At 46.4% G+C, this 16729-nt stretch overlaps 1 protein-coding gene across 20 annotated transcripts in view; it reads right to left on the reverse strand.

The window, feature by feature from the left end:
• Positions 1-16729, reverse strand: part of St3gal3 (ST3 beta-galactoside alpha-2,3-sialyltransferase 3) — a 202821-nt gene that overhangs the window by 161643 nt on the left and 24449 nt on the right. For 12 of the 20 annotated variants that reach the window (XR_376302.4, XM_006502898.4, XM_006502895.1 and 9 more), the window contains exon 2: positions 13755-13899. Coding sequence is in view for 18 of the 20 variants with exons in the window: in XM_006502898.4 (XP_006502961.1) it covers positions 13755-13869 (115 nt within the window). In the remaining 2 variants the exon portion in view is untranslated. Of the gene's footprint in view, positions 1-2448; positions 2515-13754; positions 13900-16729 lie in introns of all 20 variants that reach the window. The other 8 variants (XR_376301.3, XM_030253375.1, XM_006502892.3 and 5 more) reach the window with 1 other exon arrangement.

Raw genomic sequence — 16729 nt, forward strand, 5'->3', positions numbered from 1 at the left:
CAGTTTGGATTTCTTTAAGTCTAGAGTGGAACTTTTCAAATCAGTTCCACTGGAGAATTTGCAGGCAGTAAGCTGCATTAAAGTATATAACTTAAAAAGTTGGTCGGGGGGCTGGTGAGGTGGCTCAGTGGGTAAGAGCACCCGACTGCTCTTCCGAAGGTCCGAAGTTCAAATCCCAGCAACCACATGGTGGCTTACAACCATCCGTAACGAAATCTGACTCCCTCTTCTGGAGTGTCTGAAGACAGCAACAGTGTACTTACATATAATAAATAAATAAACAAATAAATAAATAAATAAATAAAATCTTAAAAAAAAAAAAAAGTTGGTCGGACTCTCGTTCACGAATCCCTCAGCACAGCATCCATGGCTCATTCCTGTCAGTCTTGGAACCTCCCGTGCCCTGCACCTGGTCTTGGAACCTCCTGTGCCCTGCACCCTGTGCCTTCCTTCACTCTCCCTGCAGAGAAAGACTGACCTGCCCCTCAGTTACGAACCACTAACTTCACTCTCTTATGGAAGGAACCATGCAACAGGGTCTCCTTTGTAGGCTACCTTGGTTGGTTGGTTGGTTGGTTGGTTGGTTGGTTGGTTTTTCGAGACAGGGTTTCTCTGTAGAGCTCTGGCTGTCCTAGAACTCACTCTGTAGACCAGGCTGGCCTCGAACTCAGAGAGCACCTCCTGCCTCTGCCTCCCGAGTGCTGGGATTTGGGTGTGAGCTACTATGTCAGTGTTTCAGTAGGAGTGCTGGGAATCCAAACTCACGCCCTTATGCTTACACAAGCATTACCTACTAAGCCGTGTCTCTCCAGGTCCTCAACTGGCTCCTTTTACATTGCTGCATGGTACTCCATTATAGGGCTGTGTCTTTTTTTTTTTTTTTTTTTTTAAAGACATTTTGTTTAAGACAAGGTCTTGTGTGGCCTGGCTGGCCTGGAGTTTGCTACATAGTGTTGGATGAAGTTGAACTCCTGATTCTCACATCTCAACCTCCCAGTGCTGGGCCCACAGGCATGTGACATTATGCCCTTCTGGAATGCCACATTCTGTCTGTCTATCCATCTGTTGACAGACATCTGGTCTGTGTTGTAGTCTGGGGCCATCACAAATGGCGAGGTTGGTAGCATTCCAGTGCAGGCCTGTGTTGACACAGCCTTATTATTCTGTATATGTGCCCAGTGACCAAGGCTGAGAACTGTCTGTCGCCTGTGCCCTCCAGTCCTCCTCAGACTCTTTCATGAGGCAGCTCTCGGCCTTCACTCATTTTTATGAGGCATCTACTGTCTCACTGTTAGTCATAAAAACCTTATATTCTGCACATAAATCTAGCCGAGGACTGAATTTTTACTGCTGGGTATTCTACACCGGGTATTAAGTACCTTCCCATTCTGAGTTTTACCGTTTTACTCTTTTGTTTTGTTTTTTTTTAAAAGATTTATTTATTCATTTTATGTGAGTACATCGGCACTGTCTTCAGACACATCAGAAGAGGGCATCAGATCCCGTTACGGATGGTTGTGATCCACCATGTGGTTGCTGGGAATTGAACTCAGGACCTCTGGAAGAGCAATCAGTGCTCTTAACCGCTGAGCCATCTCTCCAGCCCTGTTTTATTCTCTTAATTACATCTTTTGAATAGCAGGCAGTTTTAATTTTGGTAAAAATTATCTTTTTTTCTTTTTCTTTTTTGGTAACTGAATCCATAGCTTACTGCGGGCTAGGCAAGCAGCCCAACCCTGAGCCAGAGCCCCAAGTTCAACAGTTTTGATCTTTCAGCTTATTCTCCTCCCTCCCTCCCTCCCTCCCTCCCTCCCTCCCTCCCTCCCTCCCTCCCTCCCTCTCTCTCTCCTTCCCTTCCTCCCTCCCTCTCTTTCTTCTCCTCTCCTCTCCTCTCCTCTCCTCTCCTCTCCTCTCCTCTCCTCTCCTCTCCTCTTTTCCCTCTCTATCTCTCTGTTTTGCTTTCTCTATGTAGCTCTGGCTGTCCTGGAACCCAGTCTGTAGATCAGGCTGGTCTTGAATTCACAGAGATGCCTCTGCCTCCTCTGCCTCTGCCTCTGCCTCTCGGGTGCCAGGATGTTTCAGCTCATGCATCTTACAGCCTACCTTACAATCTTTGTACAAGTACCTTTGCCGGTTTGTTTTGGTTTTGGAACTCTATCCCATGTTGGCTTTACACTCATGGGAATCCTCCTGCCTGAGTTTTCCAAGTGCTGAAATTACTGCTGTGAGCCATCACACCTGATGGTGTTCTTTCAACTTATAAAAGTAAACTGTGTTATTATGACTTTTATTCATTCAAACAGGGTTTTCCATTTACATCCTATCCATGTCTTATGTCTGTACCTTCTTGCTTTAAATTGCTGTGTATCATCTATGACATCGCCCTGCCTCTTGCCCACTCACCCCTACCCTCCGTCTATGACATCATCCCACCTCTTGCCTACTCACCCCCATCCTCAGGGCAGAAGGCCACTCCCTCTAGCTGCTTGGTCCAAAACGTGTGTCTCTGCTGAGCTGTGTGGAATATCAAGGGGAAGGGGAGGCGTGCTGGGTGAAACAACGCTCATGTGTATGCTTAAGTCAATCACATTACAGGGCTCTCCAGAGCGGTTGCACCTTCTATCTCCTGCCAGCAGAACTACAGGTTACAGGATTTTTATATTCTGACCAGCATAAGACATTATTCAGCTTTCAAATTCTTGTCAAAGAGGGAGAAACAGATATTTTGTTTTAACTTGAGTATTTTGTAGCCTGAGAGTTTGTTTTCTTACAGCCAGTCTCAGTAGTTTCTTAATTCTTTAAAATGCCTGGTACAGTTCTTTGCCGTTTCCTGTTGAGATCCTGAGACCTTTCCCCGTTTCTCTCCATCTCTGCACAGGGTCTCACATAGCCCAGTCTGGCCTTGAACTCAGACCTTCCAATTCTGCTGCCACCCCACCCCGCCCCCATACTGGGATTTCAGGTATGCAGCCTGACGCTCCAATGACAGTTCTGGAGATCAGAGAAGGGCTTCCTGCACGCTAAGCCAGCACTCTGCCGACCAAGCCCATCAGGGTGCCTCTTTCTTTCTCGATGCAGCTCTGCATGTTCTGTACATCAACTCTTGCACATTTCAAACCCTGCCGCTTTCTTTCCTGGCAGTCATAACATACAGATGTTCATTTTGCCTGTGCTGTCCTTAGTAACACAAGGTCTTTACATTTAGTGTAAAGAAGTCCAGGATTTTCTCCCTATGATTTTTCTGGGGTTTCTGCCACCACTGTGTTTATCCTTTGTTTATTTGTTTTAACAATCGCATGTAGCTCAGGCTGGCCTTAGCCTGGCTCTGTAGCTGAGGATGATCCTTCTTCCTGCACCTTCCAAGCGCTGAGACCGCAGTGCACCGCTGCGTCTGTCACCGTCTAAGATGTCTGCGTCTAAGGTTCGTCTCTTCCTGACTCTTAGATGCCTAAGGCACTGATGCCTGCCTCCTCTTGACTGCCAGCTTCATTACAACCACAAGTTTCTGGGAGAGGAATAAAGGACATCCCAGGTGTGTCTCTCAGGGTATTTCCAAGGAGAACTAACAAACTGGGGGAGGTGGGGGCGTGGCCTCACCTCCCAGGCTGGGGGCCTGGAGAGCACGGAAGCAGAAAAGGAGACAGCAGTGGACATTTTCCGGTTCCTGACTGCCACGCTGTCACTTGCTCCACTCAGTCACTGATTCTTCTCTCTGCTGCTCTGGGGCATTTGTCACAGTGACGGGAACTACAATTAGCTCTGTCACAGAGGTGCTCTTTTCCTTTCTCCTAATTGACCACACTCCTCGGGATCTTTCCTTCTAAAAATTTTGTCTTTATGTGTTCGTAATGCCTGTGTGCACATCTGCAGGTGTTCAAGGAGGACGAGCGAGTGGGACTGGACCCACACACACACACACTCCCAAAGTTTGAGTCACGGACTCACAGGAGGTAGGTTCTAGAGACAGAACCCTGATCCTCTGCCATAGGCAGTCAGTTCATGCATTCGGGTAACCATAGAGCCATCCCAGCCCTGACCTGAAAGCTTGAGGCGTTGCTAAGGTCTTCATTTGTGTGTGGATTTCGTGTAAATGGTTCTCCTCAGCCTCTTCCGTGAGGCATGTGTCCTTTCTGCTCTTAGTGTTGCTATTACACTCACTTAATTCCTACATACACGGCTTCTGTCTCTGCTCTCTAGTTTTCAAATTGTTCCTTGTTTTTAATTTCTGTGTGGCATCAGCACTACCATTTCACTGTGTGACATTAAAAATGTCTTCATACGTTAGAGGACGAGAGCCCCTCCTCGATATGGAGAGAAATCAATCAGGATTTGTGCAGCTTCAAAGATGCAAGAGCGGCTGCAGGAAGCCCAGGAAGGGAGAGGACGACGACAGAGGTCGGCTGTCTAGACGGGAGGGCTACAGCGCGAGTTCCGAACCTGAAAGGGCTGTGGATGACTAGGGCAGACAATGGCACAGTGAGAACGGAGGGCTTTCCCAGTTCCTCATCACACACACAACAGACAAAGCCCACGATTCAGGCTGGTTGTGGCTCGGCTGGAGGAAGCTTGCCGTGCAAGCATGGAGTCCTGGGTTGGATCCCCAGCACCACATGAAGATGAGGGGTGGTGACACGCACCTGTAACCCCAGCACACAGGAGGTGAACTCGGCTACGTAGGGAGTTTTAGGTCAGTCTGGGCCACATGAGACCTTGCCTCAAAGAATATTTAAAAACTGATTCTAGAACAGCTCACTGGTGGCTTTTACTAACAGTCCACAAACCGACCCCAAAATGCAAATTCACTCTTCGTGACAAAGGCAACTCCACGTATTTTCACTTTATTTATAATTAGACTGTACCTACTTACCAGAAGTCTACAGAAGAAATTACTGAATGATAAGAACCTGACTTAAGCAAGACCAGAGTGTTTGTCTGGAGTGCACTGCCAACTCAAGTCTCTCTTGAACAGTTGGCAGAGCATGCATCGGTGAGCTGCTGGGCTCATACAATTCCCCTCCGCTCACACACACCATTCTGACCCTTGGAATCAGGAAGTTTCCAGCATTGCCTTTAAACAGAAATGGTATGAAATCACTGCTACTTTTAAGTTTCCAATCTGAGTTTGCTCGGCCATGAGATCAGTTGGCCATGGCTGTGCAGTGGGGAACTCTACAGTTAGTACCAATGCACACTGACAGCAGTATGATGTCATACTTTTACAGTAAGACACCTGGGTACTTGGGGGCAGGGCATATAGTTCAAACATGAATACATGAAAACTCTCTTGAATGGATGTACACACAATCGCTTCCAATTTACTTGTATGGAGACCTCCACCCCTGCTTTTCATTTTGTTTTCTTGTAAGTAATTCGTAACTCTTGAAGAGGACTCTGCCCTCAGTTGGCTGTGGTCAGAAATGCTACCGATGGGCAAGCAGAAGGAAAAATAGCTCCTGACAAAAGGACTCTGTCTTATGCAGGTGGTGGATCGGTCAGACCCCTAGACACCAAGTACTGAGACCAGAATGCAGACCGGTCTCCACTCAAAACCAACTCACTTTAAACTGAGTTTTCCCATGGGAGTGGTGGCACATAGCTTTAATCATCACAGGCAGAGGCAGAGGCAGGCAGATCTCTGTGAGTCTGAGGACAGCTTGGTCTATATAGTCAGTCCCAGGCTAGCCATGACTACACCATGAGACCCTGTCTTAAACAAAAACCCCAAACCCTGAGTTTTCCCATCTGTAAAACTGGTTAAGAATGGCCTGGACTTTACAACTCTAGGAGTGTGATTTCAACCAAGACATGGATAATGTGTTAAGCCTCATGAGTCAAAACTTTAAAATGTGGAAGTACTACTAATCACTTAATAGGGGCTAACGCATGCATGTAGGCTTGTCGTGGCGGCACACGCTGGCAATCTGTGATCTAGGGACATAGAGGCAGGAGATAAGGAATTCAAGATCCTTCCTAGCTACAAAGCCAGCTTGAGGCAGACAGCAGGAAGAGAGACACGATGTCCACCCCCAGTGACACACTTCCTCCAACAAGGCCACACCCACCCTAACAAGGCCACACCTCCCATTAGTGCCAGTCCCTGGTGACCAAGCATTCTAATATATGACCCTATGGCTAGCAATCTTATTCAAACCCCCACAGGAACTTACACCTGTAACTGACATATGCATATCACGCATATATATATACTCTCAGGCACACACACTTATACATAAGTTTCTTTTTAAAAATTTCTCAAAGGGTGGCCAGATCATGAGAGCCATGAGAGAAGAGCAGCAATATGAACACGTGCATTTATGCCAAAGCCCTGACAAGTGGACTGTGAGGACCACCCTGCCAATAGATGCTTCCTGCTGCTGATTTCAGGCTTCTTGCCAATGACTGCCCTTCTGTGCGGATATGCACTGTGTGCATTCCAGGGTATGCATGTGCATAGACATCTTTATTAATCCTCTTTGTGTTGGTAGTCATTCATCTCACCTGTTTGTGTGGCTAGTAGAATCCAGGCACAAGCTACAATACAGTGCTGAGCTGCCAGCTCTGTGTCCACCAGTATTTTTGGTTGCTTTCATCTTTGTAAAACCATGCAGGGAGACGCTGGTGCATCTGTCTTAGCTTGTTATTCCATTTCTTTAGGACATAAAACTGCTGCTAGCTTTCTTTCTTTGGCAAGTAAAACCCGATTAAACAGCATGTGTGTTAAAACTCGTGAGTATGAGGGCTGGAGAGATGGTTTGGAGCACTTGTTGCTCTTACGGGGGACTCGGGTCTGATTGCCAGCACCCACACGGTAGCTCACAACCATCCGTAATCCTAGTTCCAGGGGATCTGACGTCCTCTTTTTTCCTCCTCCGAGACAGGGTTTCTCACTCTATAGACCAGGTTGGGCTTAAACCCACAGAGATCCACCTGCCTCTACCTCCCAAGTGCTGGGATTAAAGGCGTGCGCCACCGTGATCAGGAAATTATATTCTTTATAACTTTGATAGAGTTTTGTGTGATATATAAGAAGGATGTGACTTGACTTTCTCTGACTAGATTAGGCACTGTCTGGAACTAAAGTAGGATAGTCCCCCTTTGCTCTCAGATCTGAACGTCCCTGCTTCTTACGCCTCTTCCCTGCAGGTAGCAGTCCCACCGACCTCTTCCTGTGTCAGTGCCCCATTGACTGAGTGTGGCTGAGAAGAGATCGGAAGCCTAGAAGGGTAAACATCTCTTGCTTTACTTTCTTTTGTTTTTTCAGTTTTTTTGTTTTTTTGTTTTTTTTTTAATTGGGTCTGGAGATCGGCTTAGCAATGAAAAGCACTTGTTGCTCTTACAGAGAATCAGGGTTCTGTTTCCAGCACCCACATGGTGGCTCACAACCATCAGTAACTGCAGTACCAGGGCATCTGATGCACTCTTCTGACAAATGTGAACAGGCACATTTACATACATGCAGAAAAATGCACATACATATAAAATAATAGTATTAATAAATCTTTTTAAAAAGATTACATTTTCTCATTTTGTGTGTATGTGTGTGCATGTACAAGCTTGCTGGGGTGCACACATGGAAGTCAGAGGACAAACGGTAGGAGTCGGTTCTCTCCTTCCACCACATAAGTGCTGGGGATCAAACTCAGGTCACCGGGCTTGGCAGCAAGCCCCTTTTCTTACTGAGCCATCTTGCCAGCCCAAACTCTTTATTTAAAAATAAAGATTTTAATGAAGCATACTTCCATTATTTTTTAAATGCATAAAAATAAAATTCACATTTAAGTAGCAGGTGTTCTGACTTCTGGCAAATCCATACACGTGTGAGGACATGGCCTGAAACAAGATGTTCAGCATTGCATCATCCTAGATAAGCTCTTCAAGTTCCCACAATCCGCTGCGTAGATTACCCAGCGATGTAATCTCTACAGTTGAGGATTAGTTTAACCCCTTCTAGAACTTACTCTAAATGGAATCACATGACTTGTACTCTCTCCTCCATAGCTTATTTCACTCAGCGCATGGCTATGGGTTTCACCCACGTTGTCTTGTGTAACAGGAGCTTGCTCCACTGTGCACTACAGCACAGTGTTCTCCCTCATCACTACAGCAGTGTGCTCCCTCATCACTAGAGCAGTGTGCTCCCTCATCGCTACAGCACAATGTGCTCCCTCATCACTAGAGCAGTGTGCTCCCTCATCACTACAGCACAATGTGCTCCCTCATCACTAGAGCAGTGTGCTCCCTCATCACTACAGCACAATGTGCTCCCTCATCACTAGAGCAGTGTGCTCCCTCATCACTACAGCACAATGTGTTCCCTCATCACTACAGCACAATGTGCTCCCTCATCACTACAGCAGTGTGCTCCTCATCACTAGAGCAGTGTGCTCCCTCATCACTAGAGCAGTGTGCTCCCTCATCACTAGAGCAGTGTCCTCCCTCATCACTACAGCAGTATGCTCCCTCATCACTAGAGCAGTGTGTTCCTCATCACTAGAGCAGTGTGCTCCCTCATCACTAGAGCAGTGTCCTCCCTCATCACTACAGCACAGTGTGCTCCCTCATCACTAGAGCAGTGTGCTCCCTCATCACTAGAGCAGTGTGCTCCCTCATCACTACAGCACAATGTGTTCCCTCATCACTACAGCAGTGTGCTCCCTCATCACTATAACACAGTATGCTCCCTCATCACTACAGCAGTGTGCTCCCTCATCACTAGAGCAGTGTCCTCCCTCATCACTACAGCACAATGTGCTCCCTCATCACTATAGCAGTGTGCTTCTCATCACTACAGCAGTGTGCTCCCTCATCACTACAGCACAATGTGTTCCCTCATCACTACAGCAGTGTGCTCCCTCATGACTATAGCACAGTATGCTCCCTCATCACTACAGCAGTGTGCTCCCTCATCACTAGAGCAGTGTCCTCCCTCATCACTACAGCACAATGTGCTCCCTCATCACTATAGCAGTGTGCTCCTCATCACTACAGCAGTGTGCTCCCTCATCACTACAGCACAATGTGCTCCCTCATCACTACAGCAGTGTGCTCCTCATCACTACAGCAGTGTGCTCCCTCATCACTACAGCAGAGTGCTCCCTCGTCACTAACAGATTTTGAACTTGTTTTCTGTACATGCCTATTGCAAATAAATTTGCCACAGATATTTGTTTCCAAATCTTTTTGTAGACAGAAATTTTCACTCCTCTGGAGTAATAGTTATTGACAAATGCACACGTATGTGTAACTTCTTACAAGTTGTTTTCTAAGGTTGAGGTGTCCTGAACTTCAAACACTGTCTTGCTAGGAGCTCTGTGGACCTTGTAGGTCTTGCTCTCCAGTGAGACCTCGACACCTAAGGGCACGGCCTTTCAGTGAGTCCGCTGTTTACCCAGTGCTGAGAGCTTTCCACTGCAGGGCAGGGTCTCTGGTGTCCTAGCTCCCCCATCATGCCTGCTCTGCCACTTCTTTTATGGAATCCTAGGCCATAGCACTAGACCGGAAGCCTCGGTATTTCTGCCCCGTGTGTGACAGCTCAGACTCTCTGGAATCCTCCCACAGATGTCTGTGGGCCACTCCACAAATTCCCATAGTTTCAAACGCCCTGAATGCTGCTCCTGGTCTCTCTGACTAGCAGAAACCACCACAGCCAGTCCCATACTGACCTCTGAACAGTGGTGTCCTAGCAGGAGGCTGGGAGGCTGTGGGCTCCCTCAGGGTTTTCCTTCACAGGTGCTGAAATCTATGCTCCTTCCCCTTGTTTGACACAGTTGATTTGGTCTGCGTGAACAATTCTTTATGGAGCTAAAGCTACTTCTGACACTGGCTGCTCTATCACCCAGTGGTTCTCAGCCTGAGTCACACCCCTGATGGACTGTGTGGCAGGCATTCTGCATAGCAGCTATCTACATTATGATTCATATATAGAAAATTACAGTTACGCAGGAGTAACAAAAATCATTTTATGGTTGGGGGTCGCCACAGCACGAGGAACTATATAAAAAGGTCACAGCATCAGGAAGGTTGAGAACTGCTGTCTAAACCAAATGCCACCCTCCACATCACCTCCTGAAAAGATTTCTTTTCTCTTTCCCCTATGTGTGGATGTGCGTGTGTGTAGGGGTAGCTGCAGAAACCAGAGGGATGTTGGATCCGCTGGAGCTGGAGTTACAGGTGGGTGTGAGCCACCCAGTGTGGGTGCTGAGAACTAAACTCAGGGCCTCTGGAAGGGCAGAATGCATTCTTAACCACTGAGCCATCTCTCCAGTCCCTCCATTTTGGGTTTAAGAGGAAGAGCTAAGAGTTAATTTAGTAATACGTCCTACATTCATTAGCTTTAGTAATATGTCCTACATCCATTAGCTTGGTTCATCCCGTCCTTTATAACTATTAGACACAGTTTCCAACTGACTTGCTCCACAAGATGTTCAGGAGCAATCAGATCAGCAGCATGTATTTAGGGCCTTTCTGGTTACAACTGTTCACAAGTAGGAAACTGAAGGGACTTACTATAATTACTAAACACAGTAGCAAAAATATTTAAGGATCTTAGCACGCAGAGAGAAATACTACAAGATTCATTTTACTAATAAGGAATAACAGAACTTTAAGTTAACATGCATAGTTTTCATGGAACAGGACACTAGAATCATTTCTGGGAAGAGCCACCTACCTTGTAGCCAGAGTGATGGCCCAGATAAACAATCAGGGCAAAGAGAAACACAAGCACTGCATCCCCACTTGGAAATGATGAAATGAGAAGATGCCTAAAGCTTTCTAACCCCGAGGACTATGCTGGCTTGCTATTAATTTATAAAAATAGCTGTGCAAAAAACAGGTGTGTGTGTCATTACGTTATAATATTACATTATAATTATAAATATAATTCTACAGTTCATGTGTGCATGTGAATGTAGGTGTGTGTGAGTATATATATGCATGTGTGTATGTGTTTAAGTGTGCATGAGAGAGTGTACATAAGTATATGTGTGTATTATATGTGTGTATGAACATGGGAGTATGCATGTATATGTGTGTGTATATGTGTGTAACGTGTATGTCAGTGTGTGAGTGTGTGTATATGCATGTGTGTTTGTATGGGTATATGTGCATTAATGTATGTGTGTGATATGTATGTGTATATATGAGTGTATGCATATATGTGTGTTTGTATATGTGTGTATGTGAGTGTTTGTGTGTATAGAAGTTTGTTAGTTTACTCAAGTGTATATATGGGTGTATATATGTATGTGATTGTGTATATGTTAGTATATGTGTCTATGTGAGTATATTATATGTATGTATGTGAGTGTATGCATATATATGTATATGAGTGTATGTGTGCCTGCGTGTGTGTGTGTGTGTGCAGTGCTGGGGACTGAACCCAGGGTTGCATGGTAGGCCACAACTTTACTGATAGCCATGTTTTGAGAGAGAGAGAGAGAGAGAGAGAGAGAGAGAGAGAGAGAGAAAAGAGAGTTTTTTAAATTTTGAGACAAGATCCCAGTGAGGTGCCCAGGCTACCCTGGAACTCCCTGTGGAGCCCACATAGATCTTTCGCTTTTGCTCTTTTTGTGTCAGCCTCCTGAGTAGCTATGATGAAGGATCTGGGCCACCAGGCTCAGCTTATCTACTCTGAAACAGTGTCCTGGCCTGGAGCCCAAACTACTTACTTAGCTGCTGGGCTTGTACATGTGCACCACAACATATAGTTTCTATGCTATTTTTTGTTTGTAATAACTTTTTTTTAAGATTTGTTTTACTTTATGTTTTTCTGAGTCAGGACTTACTGTGTTGCTCTGGCTGGCCTAGATCTCTCTATGTAGACCAGGTTAGTCCGGAACTTAGAGGTCCGCCTGCCTTTGCCTCCCAGGTGCTGGGACTGCTGGGTGGCCAGCTTCTTCTACAGGTTTTCCTCCCTCTCTGTCCCTTCCCCTTATTCTCTCTCTCTCTTGTTTTTCACCCCCTCTCTGAGAACCCTTTCTCTTTTTATCAAGTAGATTACAGAATTAAATTCTCTCTTCAGCATTTGTTATCATTTTCTACATGAAATGGGTCTTAAAGATGGGAAATTAGAGTTTAACTCCAGCTCAACTGTGTAACCCTGGTAGATTAATTAACTGCTGGGGTTTGTCCAACTGGAAAATGGAGATTAATGACATCTTCACAGACCAGTATTAAGAATTAAATTAGATGAAATAAAATGTCTATATTGTCTGCCTGAATGCCTGACATTATGGGTCTTCCATAATACTAATTCCTTTTTACTTCTCTAGGAAAATATTATTTGATCCTTAGTTATGACTTCGATGGGGGGAGGGGGGCTCTGTTTCTTGGCCATGTTCTCCACTGACACAGAGTCACCATCCAGAATTCTACACTGTCTGATGCGAATGCTCCTTACCTTCGAACACTCAACTTTGACTCTAAAAATAAATCAAGGCAGAGAACTTTGAGTAACTTCTTGAAACACAAAGTAGTGATAATTACAAGCTAGACTTTTTTTTCTTTTAAACAGAGTCTCGGGTAGCCTAGGATGGCCTTGAACTCACTATGTAGCCAAGGATCGCCCTGAACGTCCGATCCTCCTGACTTCATCTCCTGAGTACTGGAATTACAGGTGTGAAGCACCATGCCCAGTTGTGTTTGGTGTTGGGCTTTGTATATGCTAGGTAAATACTCTACCAACTGAGCCCCAGCCCCAGCCCAGTCCCAGCCCCAGTCCAAGCTGAACATTTAAGAGGCACAAACAATCTATACAAAGCAATAAAGATTTAACACAGTACTTTAAATTTCAGCTTAAAATATGCATATAGTTCAGATCACGTGACAAACACTGATCTTCCCAGCGAAGCTCTCTGTTAGGGCCTCAGTACAGCTGTGATCAGTCACCAGCTGTGCTCCTCTGCCTCAGCTTACCCTCAGCCTGGAGACTGACCCTACCCTATAGACCAGTTCTACACTGAAGCCCAGGAGCTGTCCGGAAAGATACAACTGGCCTTGATTCACACATCAGTGGGAATCAGATTTAGCAACACAGTGTCCCCTAAGCGGGCTAAGATTAAACAAAATGACCAAAGAAGAGCCGTGAGGAGTTCCCTATGTGATGCTTCAAGCTACAGCCAAAAATAGAGTGTACAATGACAAGTGACAAGTAATGCCGTCACATCAACTGTGTGTCTGTGACTCAGAGGACATTGAGGAACACAAGGGAGATACCACGTCACACCTGAGACCAGAGGCTCATGTGGAGGGAAGGGGTTGGGGGTTGCTGGGTCCCTGGTACTCTAGTTAGGTGTGAGTTCAAAACCAAAGGGCTGCAAAGGTGAAGGAGACACCGTCTCCTCAGGGGAAAATAAAACAAAGACAATATCAAACTGAAAGTGCAAGGAAAAAGTAAAGGTGGAATTCTGGGGGGCAGAGAAACCAACCAGCTTCAACACCCAACCCAAGGCAGTAGGTGAGAAGTAAGGGTCGGGACACCTTACTAATAAAGAAGACGCGAGCCTTCGGGAACTAGAAATGCGGGCACAGTCCGAGGTTTGACGTGAAGAGCGGCACATGCTCGCGGGGCTCGGAAAGGAAGCGGAGATTTGCCACAGCATGCAGATTTCAAGGGTTGGGGGAAGGGAAGCACCAAAGGTCTCAGGCCCCAGCAACTAGAGCGGCGGTTTTAGTTTCTATGCCTCCGTCCCGCAGGGATTGCAGCTGCATGGTAAAGCTACAGGCTTGGGGTGAACTACAGTGACCATACTTACTGGAGTCTTCCCATTGGAGTAAGTGTAGCTTCCAGGCAGAATAATACAAAAATCCCAGGACCAGGAAGAGGCAGAGGGCTAGCAGCAGATTGCGCACAAATACCAAGAGTCCCATCTTCACATGACTCACAATTTCCTACATGACCTAAAAACAAACAGGAAAGCCAGTAAGATATTAAGCAGTCTTCCTCCGCATAGTGAAGAAACTCTAAAGACCGTTCCAAATGCATGACAACCACTGAGCCCCGGCAGGGCACGCAGGGGGCGTTTCTAGACATACATGTCCTCTCCTTGTTCCTGTGGACGGCAGATTTCTGGCAATTATAAGCTCTCAAATAAGTTTTATAAAAATGTATTTTGATTTCGTGTGTATTGAGTGTTTTGTCTGTATGTGTGTATGCGTGTGCACCATGTGTGTGCTTGATGCCAGCAGAGGCCAGAAGAGGGCATCAGATGCCCTGGAGCTGGAGGCACAGATGGTTGGGAGCTGCCATGTGGATACAGGGAACGGAACCTGGATCCTCTGCAACATCACCAAGTGTTCTTAATGGTCAAGCCAACTCTCTAGCCTTTTGATTTCTTAAAAAAGAAAGATTTTCAAAGATTTACGTGCGGTTATTCATGGGTGTACTACATGCCTGCATGCTCACCACATGCAGTCGGGTGCCAGGGAAGCCAGAACAGGGTATCAGATCCTCTGCTGGCTGGAGTCACAGGCAGTCGTGAGCAGCCCAGCATAGGTGCTGGGAACTCAATCTGGCTCCTCCAGAAAAAGCAATACATGTTCGTAACCACTAAGCCAGCTCTCTAGCCCTTATAAACTTATACTTGCATGGATGGTGGGATTTGTGTACATATAAGTGCTCTGTCTCCAGAGTCCAGAAGAGGACCTCAGATCCCCCAGAGCTTGAGTTATCAGTAAACACTGTTAACCACTAACCATCTCTCCAGCCCTCAAGTAACTCCTCCGTTATATGCCATCCCACCGTCACTGCCCTAGTCACACTGGCACTGTGTTCGGACAAATCCGTTTTTATTCTCTGCATCCATTTGGCACAGAGCACCATTATTTGGTTCTGCTTCAAATTTTCAAGACAGGGTCTCTAACACTTAGACCTAGGCTGACCTAGATCGTGGCCTGTGTAGCCCAGATTGGCCCCAAAGCTATAATCCTTCTGTCTCAGCCCCCAGGTGCTGGCTGAGGCTTCAAGCACGTGCCACCATTGCCAGCTCAGAGTCATTTCTAACATAAGATCTGAAATGTTACTTCCACACTCAAACCTGTTTGGATTCATTTTCTTCTGTTGCTAAAACAAGTAGGGGCAGACTAAACAGTTTACAGTAAAACACATTTATTATCTCAGCGTCCTAGAGGCCAGCACCCCCACTACGGAGTAGCCCTGCTAGGCCCTTGGTGCGTCACAGGCTGCGCCCCGCCCAGAAACTCCCGAGAAGAGCCTGAGTCCATGCTCACTCCAGCTGCTGCCCAAATCTCCTCCCTGTGGCTTGCTTCCGTGCAGGAAGGGCCAGTCTTTGCTCCTGCAGTTTTTCTCCAGCTTTCTCCATGGCCCCCATCAGTCCTGCAGGCTATGCCCCACCCCCCTCCAGTTTGTCCTGTAGCAGCTTGCTTCTGTTTTCAGCTGGAAAAATTCCTTCACTTTTCAGGGCTCCTATGACTACCCTGGACCTGTCTACATAATCCAGGCTTAACTGCCTTCTTTAAAGGGTCATAATCTTCATTATATCTAGAAAGACCCTTTGCCAAGTGAGGTAACATATTCACTGGCTCCAGCAATAGGGAGGCAGGCATCTTCTGCTAACAGATCTCTTGTTCATTCTGAATTCTGCTCAATAGGGTAAGCCCCTGCTACTTTTCAGGCTGCCCCTGCTTCTCTCAGTCTCACCAGTGCCCTGTGCACTAGGCACCCTCTGAACGCCACCTCATTTCCCATCCCAGGGCCTGCCTGGAACCCATTCTCCATCCACTTTGCTACAGTACCTTCTGTACACTCTTTGATACAAACTTGTTTGTATCCATGGTCCAAGAAGACTTCCCTGGGTCAGACCCTGCCCCCACTCCCAATCACTTAACCCAGTAACCAAATAACATGACAAAGACGTATAGGTATAAATATCGATAACGGGCCAGTGGGATGGCTCAGAGGATAGAGGAGCTTGCTTTACCCTGAGCCGGAAGAGCAGAGCCCACTCCACAGGACCCATGTGGTAGGAGAGAACAGTCTCTCGTGACTTCCACAGTCCCTCTGCCTTCCGCACACGCACTACGGCACGCCCGTCCAACCCTAACATACACAGTGTGGAGATAAGTGTAACAGAAATGTATTAATAGCAAGGTGATAAAAAGCTGCAATTTGCAGATGATGGATGTCCCCCTTAGGACAGCTTTTCCCTTACAACTGGGGGAATTCCCTTACTGTCTCACTGCGGAAGACAGTAGAACGCACCGAAAATTCAATAAAGGAGGTAATTATGAGATTAATTTACAGAAAAGCTAAGAGCTTCTTTAAAAACATTCCAAAAATATGCAATTAGAAAATGTAAGATGAGACACTGAAGAGATAGCTCAGTGGTTAAGAACACTGCCTGCTCTTCCAAAGGACTCGGGTTCAATTCCCAGCACAGACACACACACACACACACACACACACACACGCACGCACGCACGCACGCACGCATGCGCGCGCGCGCGCACACGGCAGCTCACAACTGTCTGTAACTCCAGTTCCAAAGCCTCTGACACCCTCACACCAATGCACATGAAATAAAATAAAATATTTATTCTTTTGTTTGTTTTTGTTTTTTGTTTTTTGTTTTTTTCGAGACAGGGTTTCTCTGTGTATCCCTGGCTGTCCTGGAACTCACTCTGTAGACCAGACTGGCCTCGAACTCAGAAATCCACCTGCCTCTGCCTCCCAAGTGCTGGGATTAAAGGTTTGCGCCGCCACTGCCCAGCC

Source organism: Mus musculus, chromosome 4 (assembly GCF_000001635.26).
Source record: "Mus musculus strain C57BL/6J chromosome 4, GRCm38.p6 C57BL/6J".
In the NCBI taxonomy this organism is placed as follows: Eukaryota; Metazoa; Chordata; class Mammalia; order Rodentia; family Muridae; genus Mus; species Mus musculus.